The sequence below is a fragment of the Lynx canadensis genome, chromosome D1 (assembly GCF_007474595.2).
Source record: "Lynx canadensis isolate LIC74 chromosome D1, mLynCan4.pri.v2, whole genome shotgun sequence".
NCBI lineage: Eukaryota > Metazoa > Chordata > Mammalia > Carnivora > Felidae > Lynx > Lynx canadensis.
This window is the reverse complement of record NC_044312.2, coordinates 62739760-62750954: the sequence shown is the minus strand read 5'-3', so window position 1 is coordinate 62750954 and position 11195 is coordinate 62739760. Positions and strand designations below refer to the sequence as shown.

Here is an 11195-nt window from a genome sequence, read left to right as displayed (position 1 = left end):
TACAGGAAAGTAATAAAATTTTGTAACTAAGTTGTCCAAAGCTTTAGGTATTCCATAAATTTTCACAGTGATTGTTTGGACATTAATCCCATTATATGCTCTAGATGGGATATTTAGGGATATTATTAATGAAATAATACTAAGTTTAGAGTCTTTTTTTTCTGTTGCAAGATTCTGTAGTTGAGAAACACAATCTCTTTTACCTAGATTAAAATGAATATCTGAGACAGTTTATGTCAGCCTCTTTTCAAAAAGATGCTTGAAACCCTTTCTCGAATTTGCTTGGTCCTCACTCCGTAGATGACAGGATTGAGGGCAGGTGGAACAACCACATATAGATTGGCAAGGAGAATGTGAATGTATATGGGAACGTTCCTGCCAAACCGGTGAGTCATGAAGGAGAAAAAAGCTGGAGTAAAGAAGGCTAGGATAACACAGATATGGGAGCCACATGTATTAAGTGCTTTGAGTCTGGCATCCTGGGAAGGAAGGCAGAAGACAGCTCGGAGTATTCTCACATAGGAGATGACGATCAGAACCACGTCAACAAACACCAGTGATATAAGAATTAATCCAAATATCATGTTGACCTTTATATTGGCACAGGCTAGGCGAGCAATTCCCATGTGTTCACAGTATGTGTGGGGGATTACATGGTGTCCACAAAAGGGGAGTCTCAAGATGAGAAACACCAGAGGGATAACCAAAATGAAATTGACACCAAATACAACAACAAGGATGAGACCAATCGTTCTGTTAGTGAGAATCAGGCTGTATTGCAGAGGGTTGCAGACAGCAACATGGCGATCAAAGGCCATGGCCACCAACACGACAGTCTCCATGGCAGTGAATATATGAATAAAGAACATCTGGGCGACACAGCCCTCAAAGCTAATCTCCTTTAAATTAAACCAGAATATGCCTAACATTTTGGGGATAGTGGATGTGGACAGGCCCAGATCAATGGAGGCTAACATAGCCAAGAAGTAAAACATAGGTTGATGAAGGCTGCGTTCAGTCTTGATCACAAACAGGATAGTGATGTTCCCCACAAGGGCAATCAAATACACAGAACAAAAAGGAAACCCAATCCAGATGTGCATCTGTTCAAGACCTGGAACTCCCAGCAGGAGGAAATAGGAGGGGTGGAGCTTGGTATCATTCGAGGGGGACATCTTCTCTCCGTTCTTTTGGAATCACAGAGAAAACAAATTATCAAACATCTAAAAAGTCATACTATATCCCATAAAAGAATACAATAAATTTGGAGTGGTGATCAGCGGGAAATTGTGAAAGAGATTTCATGCTAGCCTTGAAAGTATAGATTCATTCAGACATTAAAAAATACTAACAATTCTGCTAAGTGTAGCAAACAAATCGAAGAAAATCTGATTTTATAATATTATTATTCTGGGAATGAGACAGTATCCAAATAAGCAAAAAATAAGTGTGTGTGGGTATACATAATATGTATAGGTGTCATATATGTATATATTCACATATATATCAGGTATATATTAAGAGATATAAGTGACTTAAAGAAAAAACATGATGGTTGGATAATAATGAAGCTGGTGTCACTTTAAATTTATCATGAAGGAAGTTCGCTTTAAGCAGATAAATGAATGCAATATGGGGCTAATTTAGTGTAAAGTTAATAATGATCATTAAATAGTTTTTGTTTTTTGAGTATAGTTGACAAACAATGTTACATTAGTTTTAAGTGCACAACTTCTATATTCACAAGTGTAGCTACCATCTGCCCCCATTTCACCCCTACTACAATATCATTAGCCAAATTCCTTTTGTTGTGTCTTTTATTCCTGTGACTTATTTATTCCGTAATTGGAAGCCTGTATCTCCTACTTCCCTTCACCCATTTTGTCCATCCTCCTCCCACACTCCTCCCTTAAATATGTTTAAGACATGGAATGACACTTGGATTTGAATTCTGGAAAGGATACTCTTTTGGGCCTGTGGTACATGAATCGGAAGGAATAATAATTGCTTTTCTTTGATAAGGCTGTATATGTAATAAGGCCTCTAGGAAAGCTGGTGACTCTCTCTAGGGGATCAGGTAGCAAGTTTGTGAAGAGTAAAGAAGGAAATTGAACTCTTCCTTCTTATTTTCTTCTTTTTCTCTGGTATTTAGTTGGTGTGGTAAGCTGGAGTGAGGTACTGCTGCTTGGAAGGTTTCCCCAAGCCCCTCAGCTCAGTGAAACTCAGGTAAGATAGATCAAGGAAGTATTTATTTCCAAGAGCTTTCTCAAGTTTTCTATTGCAATTTCTATAGAAATTTACTCTAAAAATTCTGGATAGCAGAAACAAAAACAAAAACAAAATACACTTAAAAAATACCCTGGTTGATCTATACTTTAAAAAAAACCCTGAAATTAAGAAGAACCACGTAAGAGACTTTACTCCTACCAAAAATATTTAAACAATACCTACCTTATGCTCTTCTGTTCCTCAGCCCTAACCCTATTTCAGGGGTTTCTTGTTTGCAACTAGTTCTCAGACTTCTATCCCTTATTTACAGTGTCTGGATCCCAGAACACAGCCTTGAGCAGCACCACCTGTCTTAGCCATGACCATGGTTCTTTTAGGATCAGCCTACAGCAATATCTCCCTTTCTGACTTCATTGCATTTGTCATGCCTACAAAAGAACGTTTATACTTGCGCTGCAACAGACTTCCAAACCCCAGCCCATCTCCCACAGAGCCCTTAATCCCTAGGGTCTGGAAGGTTCCTCTTACTGAAAAAAAGATAGTAATCCCCCAGTGGCTCTATTTCTGAACTATGGGATCTATGGTTGTTACCTTCCATTATTAGTCTCTACTCTGACCATCGCCACAGACTCTATCCCCCAGTTTCACCTCTGGCCTAATAGAATTAAACTTTTAAAAGGTGTTGACTTTGACTTACAATAACAGAATAAAGGTAATATAATTGGAAATGTATCACACAGCCTGGAGAAATAATAAATATAAAAATAATGCTAATGTCATGGCGTCAAAGTTGTAATGAATAGCAGTGAGGAGGAGGCCCCAAGGCCTTCTGAGTTATTCCTACTCTGGTTTAAATTAAGGAAGGTGGCTAGACAGTGTTCATGCCAAATCTTTTAGAATTGTGTAATCCAATGACAGAAATTGGAGCAGTAGTGGGTTTTTAGGTCCTCTGTTACATATTGCATTTTGGATTCATACACAGAGATCCAGTATCCCTCCCATGGGATCCAACATCACTGTGATGTGAAAGAAACAGCCCTATTCTGCCAAGTCAGAATTCAGAGTAAGACATTCCTTCTCATGCTGTCTAAGCTTTATGTCCTTTTTGTTCAAATCTAACCACTTATTCCAAGGAGTGGCTTCTATTTGTCCTATCCAATTCCATCAGGCCATTTAAATCCGTAATACTGAGAGTCTCCTCACTGACACATTGAAGATGACACTGGTGGATGGTGACAAATATACTCATGAACACCACCAAGGTTCAGTTTATAAAGAATGAGTTTATTCAATGTGTTTATGTCATGATGAATAACATTCATTTAATTCTTCAGGGGAAGCAGGCACTAGGCAAATACAATTTGTCTTTGTATCAGCCTTTCCAGTGGTCTCTTGCTCCCAGACCTGTTGAAGATATAAAGCATGGTATAAAAATTAGATAAGGTTTTGATATTCTAATGCTAGTGAACTATCTTTGCAGTGCTTAAACTAGTATGCAGTAGAGTCTATAGTTGGAAGTCAGTGTCTCTGATTTGTCATTCAAGTCATCAGGTAAATCCAGGGTCCCAGGAGGAAATTTGGCATGTGATTCTCCCAGGGTCACGTCTGTGGAATAACTGTTTGACAATTCTAATCTCTTAGGGGTGAAGTGCAATTTTGTTAATTCTTATTACCCTTATCTTCCAGATGCTGTGAGTTTAGTGATCACTGAGTACATGAGCTTTGACAATCATGAAGAGACCCCTTAAAACCCAGTGATTTTGCCATAAAACAGAGTTGCGAATATAATAAATCTCAATTGTCACTTTAATCAGGGAAAGTCACTTGTTAGCTCAATGAACTCACTTGGTTTCGCCTTGCAAATTATCAAGTACACAATGAGGGGAAGAAGAAGGGAAATCATAGTACCATACATGTACCATACACAGTAAACCTCTCTTCTTGTTCCCATTTAATGAGGACAAATAGCAGCCCCGCTATGGTGTGCTATCTGAGTGATGCTCTCAGTCTCAGGATGAGACTCAGGGAATTCACTTGTCTCTTTCACTTTGTTATGACCTATAGATTCAAGTGCATTTCATCACCAGTCTCTTCTACATTTGGATTTCTAAATTGTATTTTCTTCTGCACACTGGAGTTCATCTCCTTCCTCCACATCTAGACGCTAGCTTACCTTGTCCTTCAATAAATCTATGACATCTTGGTTAAGGCCCTTCTGAGCCATTAAAAAAAACTTTAGAATACTGCTTCTGTTTATGAGATATTCACCACTGCGAAATTGCACATATGGGAAAACAAGTCACCATAAATATTTGATGACCTTCCTCCCCATTCCGTTCCTTAACTTTGTTACTGTCACTTTGACTGTTCCTACCTCTAAAGTGGCTCTTTGATTTATTCTGGAGTAGTATGCAGATACTTTGTGGGGCTAGATGTCAGACTCTAGGAAAAGAACACTGACCCTTAGGCTGTGGGTTCTTAAATTATATTAAATTACCAATCCCTTGCCTGGGATAAGCAGATACCAGGATCCAAGATAATACGATGGGCTAGAAAATTGGCTTCTACGTTTATTCTACCAGCTCACATTCATTAAATGGGGGAATAATAACTAGAGTGATTAGGGAGCTTGCAGGGGGTGGAGGTGGGGATGGGTCCAAATAATGCTGATTAAACAGTATGTCACTTGGGAGACTTGATCACTCACCACTTTCTGACACTCAGTATCAGGGGATGAGAATCAAACCCTTCAGGATCACCCAACGGCTTGCAGCCAAGCCTTGTGGTAACTGATTATAACATGGCTGACAAGTGCCCTGATCTGCAGCTTAGGATACTGCCAATATTAACAAGCTTGAACAGTGACTATTTTCCATGGAACGTTTTAGGAGCCAACTATATTTCTGGAGGGCATCCATGGAGAGAATCCTTCAATTAAACCTAACTTGTAACTCCATTTGATTGTAGATCTCAAACGTCCTTAGTATCCCACTCTATCCGTATTATCTATGATACAGACAAATTCTTCTAGAACTTCTTTCAATATCTATTTGACGTTCCAGCTGGTGAAAGAACTCCCATTTTATAGACTAGCAGTTGTGCATCCAACTGTCCATTGTTCCAACCAATATTTATTTAGCACTTGATATGTTCCAAGAATTGTTCTGGTGAACAAAATCATGTTATTATCATGATTTTCTTTCTCTTTAGTTATTTCTATACTTTCTTGTACTGTGCTAAAGTGTCTGTGCTCAAAAGATTTTTATTTTTCTGTGTTTGATAAGAAGCTAACCTCTTGAACATTAATGTATTCATATTTTTAATTTTTACTGTAAAGATTAGAAACAATATAGATGATTACTAACAAAGAACTATTTACATTTAATTACTGTACATCAATATAATGTGATGCTATGTAGCTTTCAAAAGAAATGAGGAGACATGCATAAATTGGCTCTGGAAGGAATCACAAGAAACTGGTATCAGATATTTTTTCTGGGAAGAGATCTGGAGAATGGAAATCAGTGATAGGAAGTTACTTTATAAACTCCTCTGTGAGGATTTCTTTTTAATTAGTTTATGTTTCCTTGGTTTAGTGGGATATTAAAGTCCCCTGCAATTACCACATTCTTGTCAATAAGGTTGCTTATGTTTGTGATGAATTGTTTTATGTATTTGGGGGCTCCCGTATTCGGCACATAGACATTTATAACTGTTAGTTCTTCTTGATGGAGAGACCCTGTAATTATTATATAATGCCCTTCTTTATCTCTTGTTACAGCCTTTAATTTAAATTCTACTTTGTCTGATATAAATATGGCTACTCCTGCTTTCTTTTGACTTCCAGTGGCATGATAAATAGTTCTCCATCCACTCACTTTCAATCTGAAAGTGTCCTCAGGTCTAAAATGAGTCTCTTGTAGACAGCAAATAGATGGGTCTTGTTTTTTTATCCATTCTGGTATCCTATGTCTTTTGGTTGGCGCGTTTAGTCCATTTACATTCAGTGCTATTATAGAAAGATATGGGTTTAGAGTCATTGTGATGTCCGTAGGTTTCATGCTTGTAGCGATGTCTCTGGTACTTTGTCTCACAGGATCCCCCTTAGGATCTCTTGTAGGGCTGGTTTAGTGGTGACGAATTCCTTCAGTTTTTGTTTGTTAGGGAAGACTTTTATCTCTCCTATTCTAAATGACAGATTTGCTGGATAGAGGATTCTCGGCTGCATATTTTTTTTGTTCATCACATTGAAGATCTCCTGCCATTCCTTTCTGGCCTGCCAAGTTTCAGTAGAGAGATTGGTCACGAGACTTATATGTCTCCCTTTATACGTTAGAGCACGTTTATTCCTAGCTGTTTTCAGAATTTTCTCTTTATCCTTGTATTTTGCCAGTTTCACTATGATATGTCGTGCAGAAGATCGATTCAAGTTATGTCTGAAGGGAGTTCTCTGTGCCTCTTGGATTTCAATGCCTTTTTCCTTCCCCAGATCAGGGAAGTTCTCAGCTATGATTTCTTCAAGTACACCTTCAGCACCTTTCCCTCTCTCTTCCTCTTCTGGAATACCAAGTATGTGTAGATTATTTCTCTTTAGTGTGTCACTTAGTTCTCTAATTTTCCCCTCATACTCCTGGATTTTTTTATCTCTCTTTTTCTCAGCTTCTTCTTTTTCCATAATTTTATCTTCTAGTTCACCTATTCTCTCCTCTGCCTCTTCAATCTGAGCTGTGGTCATCTCCATTTTATTTTGCAGCTCATTTATAGCATTTTTAGCTCCTCCTGGCTGTTCCTAGTCCCTTGATCTCTGTAGTAATAGATTCTCTGCTGTCCTTTATACTGTTTTCAAGCCCAGCGATTAATTTTATGACTATTATTCTAAATTCACTTTCTGTTATATTGTTTAAATCGTTTTTGATCAGTTTGTTAGCTGTCGTTATTTCCTGGAGGTTTTTTTTTTTTTTAATTTTTTTTTTCAACATTTATTTATTTTTGGGACAGAGAGAGACAGAGCATGAACGGGGGAGGGGCAGAGAGAGAGGGAGACACAGAATCGGAAACAGGCTCCAGGCTCTGAGCCATCAGCCCAGAGCCCGATGCGGGGCTCGAACTCACGGAAGTCGGACGCTTAACCGACTGCGCCACCCAGGCGCCCCACCTGGAGGTTTTTTTGAGGGGAATTCTTCCGTTTGGTCATTTTGGATAGTCCCTGGAGTGGTGCGGGACTGAGGGGCACTTCCCCTGTACTGTCTTGAATACCTTGCATTGGTGGGCGGGGCTGCAGTCAGACCTGATGTCTGCCCCCAGCCCACTGCTGGGGCCACAGTCAGACTAGTGTGTATCTTCTCTTCCCCTCTCCTAGGGGTGGGATTCACTGTGGGGTGGCATGGCCTGTCTGGGCTACTTGCACACTTCCACCCTTGTGGTGCTGGGGATCTGGCGTATTAGCTGGGGTGGATCGGCAAGGTGCACAGGGGTGGGAGGGGCAGGTTCAGCTCACTTTTCTTTCGGAGATCTGCTTCAGGTGGGGCCCTGCAGCACCTGGAGGGAGTCAGACCCACCGGAGGGATGGATCCACAGAAGCACAGCATTTGGTGTTTGGACAGTGCAAGCAAGCTCCCTGACAGGAACTGGTTCCCTTTGTGGTTTCGGCTGGGGGATGGGCAAGGGAGATGGCGCTGGGGAGCGCCTTTGTTCCCGCCAAGCTGCACTCTGTCGTCTGGGGCTCAAAAACTCTCCCTCCAGTTGTCCTCCAGCCCTCCCGCTCTCTGAGCAGAGCTGTTAACTTATAACCTTCCAGGTGTTAAGTCCTGCTTGCTGTCAGAACACACTCCGTCAGGTCCCTCTATTTTTGCAAGCCAGACTCGTGGCTCTGCTTTGCCAGCGGGCTGCCCCTCCGCCCCAGCTCCCTCCTGCCAGTCCGTGTAGGGTGCACTGCCTCTCTGCCCTTCCTACCATTTTCTGTGGACCTCTTGTCTACTCTTGGCTCCAGAGAATCCATTCTGCTAGTCTTCTGGTGGTTTTCTGGGTTATTTAGGCAGGTGTGGGTGGTATCTAAGTGATCCGCAGGACGTGGTGAGCCCAGTGTCCTCCTACGCCGCCATCTTCCAGCTTCTTGTATTTTTTTAGTCTTTATCCCCTAGACAATAAGATTCAGGGTGGGCAGCAGGAGCAGGCATGAGTTAGCCTATAAATGTGAACACTGTGGGGGATTGTATAACTGCAAGAACAGTGGGTGAAAAAGGTGAAGAAGAGTCAGACATAGGTGATGTCCTATGTGGACAGATGTGGACAGTTCAGGTGCTGAAGGCCTTCAGACTTTGCTAAGAAGAAACTGACCACTGCCTGGAGGATCATTGTCTAGGAGACTGTGATGCACAGGATGTTGAAGCCCCCAATCAGAAGGGCAACCATCAGACCATAGATTGCATTGACCTTGATATTGCCACAGGACAACTTGGCCATAGTCATGTGGTCAAAGTAGGTGTAGGAAATTATACTGCCCTTACAATATAATAGGCATTTGGTGAGTAATGTAAAGGGAATTATGAGTATCACACCTCAAAAAAAGGTGGGAAACCCAGCCTTGGCAATCATAGAATTGGTGATGATAGTGGCATAGCACAGAGGATAACAGATGACCACATAGTGGTTCAGGGCCATGAATATGAGCACCCCAGATTCCATCCCTGTGAAGGTATGGAGAAAGCACATTTGGGTCAGGTGAGCATTGAAGCTAATATCTTTGAGATCAAACCAGAAGATACATAGCATTTTGGGTACAGAACTAGTACACTGAACAATGTCAATGAAGAAGAATAAGGCCAAGAAATACATGGTCCAGTGTAGGGACTCCTCCAGATGAATGAGATAGAGGAGCCCATAATTCCCCAGTGCAGTAACAAGGCACATGTGCACTTTATAGGCCAGGCAATCCATTCAATAGGAATAATGCTAGTGTCAGTGTAGTACAGTTGTAATCATCCATGGCGACCAGTTAAAGGGTTTGTTACATTCTTCAACTTTGACGTTAACTTTGATGTCTCTCTGAAAAGGAACAGTTTAGGCAAATGTGTATTGATTGCTTACAATGAATTAATTAGTATTATAAAATTTTTTGCATAAATCATCTCAATTATCTTAATTACCTCATGAGAGATATTTATTATATTAAATAAGGGTAATTATTATGGTATTATAGATGAGTAACTGATATTAGTGTAATATCATTGACTATAAATCTTGAATCCAGGATTCTTGGCTCTTTACCATGAAGATAATCTATCTACTGATAGGTAGATAGATAAATAGATGATTGATTGATTGATTGATTGATAAATAGATGGATAATAGATAAAATTTTTTTCTATACTAAATCTCTTAAGCTCTTGTACTCTGTTCCTAATTAAGCATTATTACATTCTTAGACCAATGAGAATGTATCAAATAGTGAACATTAGGATGGTTGGAAGTCTTTTTATTAGTGAACTTCCAAGTGAGTTATAAGGATTTTTCTATTTCTGTGTATGGATATGGGTAAGGAAATCTGTTTATCATCATGGGTACTAACTATTCTTCAGGTTATGAAATAGGAGATATCAAAGCACAGTAATATTCTTTTATTATTATTATTTTAGAGAGAGAGAGAGAGAGAGTGCAAGCAGGGAAGAGGGGCAGAGGGTGAGAAAGAGAGAGAGAGAGGGAGAGAATCTCAAGCAGGTTCCATGCTCAGCACAGAGCCTGACACAGGGCTCAATTCCATGGCCTTGGGATCATGACCTGAGCCAAAATCAAGAGTCGGATGCCCAACTGACTAGGCCACCCAGGCACCATATATTCTTGGTTATTCTCCCTATAATGTAGATAGTTTTATCAGTAGTGAATAATGAAACTGAACTCATTAATTAAGGAGACTTATTAATGTTTTTACATGGCTAATACATGGAACTAACCCATCAGAACAAATTTACTGGCACCACATCAGGTGCTCTCAAATCACTACAGCCACATTGCTCCTTCAGGATGTTATTTGTTTCCTTACCTTTCTCTTCAGCTTCATGTTGGGCTCTCAGTCTTGTTAAAAAACCTAAATGTGATTGAGCGCTTTAGATCTGCCTAAGACTTATTACTGAGTGTAGCAACATGTTGCTCACTATACCTTTGAATGAATTGAAAATTTTAACACTCCTGTTTTCAGTCCCCAGTCCTTCTCTGTCTGCATCTATATTTCTTTCTTTCTTTCTTTCTTTCTTTCTTTCTTTCTTTCGGATGGTGTAACAATGTATGACATTGAAGAAAGCATCTCCAACTGGAAAGTTTGTTTCATAGATATCATATATTTATTTGTGCACCACTAGTGTAAAGAAAGAATACTGGCCTAGGAATCCAATGACACTGATGAATATTCCTTCCAGAAATTGCTCATCAGTTTTCTCCTTCCTCTGTCTTCCTCATGCCACCTCAATTAGTCACACTGATTTTTGTGTCTCAGGCTACATACACTGCCTCCTAGAATCTTGAGTAAAGTACCAAGGATACTGGCCATATATTTTTCTGTTATAACCTCAGAAGTGTTCTATTTCTCCCATCATCTACAAACAGTATAAAACTCAAGGTAGAAGTAGAGTAGGGGATTTTACCTTAGAATGATTCATGGAGAAACTAATCAAATAGCCACCTGTTTCCTTTTTTTAAGGCCCTGCTATGTTTCCAACAGTTTTCTCCCTTGTTTTCTCAGTCTACCCAGGAAATTACTTACTAGTTCCCAGCTTCTCTCTCCAGAAAGAACTCTAATTCCCCAACCCATGTATGATGGCCACATGCATCTGTTTTTATCCTCCACAGGGCCAATGCCTCTATTCTTGTTCTTCAAAGGAAAATCCTTAGGGCCAATAGCATTTCTGTATTTCAAACTCTGAGTTTTAACTCTAAGGACCTCAACTCCCCCTGATTACACCATTTCCACACAG

General features: G+C 40.0%; 1 protein-coding gene and 1 pseudogene across 1 annotated transcript; both read right to left on the bottom strand.

Moving 5' to 3' along the window:
- Nucleotides 1-236: 236 nt before the first annotated feature.
- Nucleotides 237-1175, bottom strand: LOC115525664 (olfactory receptor 52E4-like). Its single transcript, XM_030332954.1, has one exon. It carries the CDS (start codon nt 1173-1175, stop codon nt 237-239), a length of 939 nt encoding a protein of 312 aa, XP_030188814.1.
- A 7190-nt stretch (nt 1176-8365) lies between these two features.
- On the bottom strand, nt 8366-9138 carry LOC115526307 (annotated as a pseudogene).
- Between the last annotated feature and the right edge of the window lie 2057 nt (nt 9139-11195).

Bases quoted from the DNA above. Each gene is read 5' to 3' on its own strand.
- LOC115525664 (XM_030332954.1), bottom strand. From the start codon at position 1,175: ATGTCCCCCTCGAATGATACCAAGCTCCACCCCTCCTATTTCCTCCTG.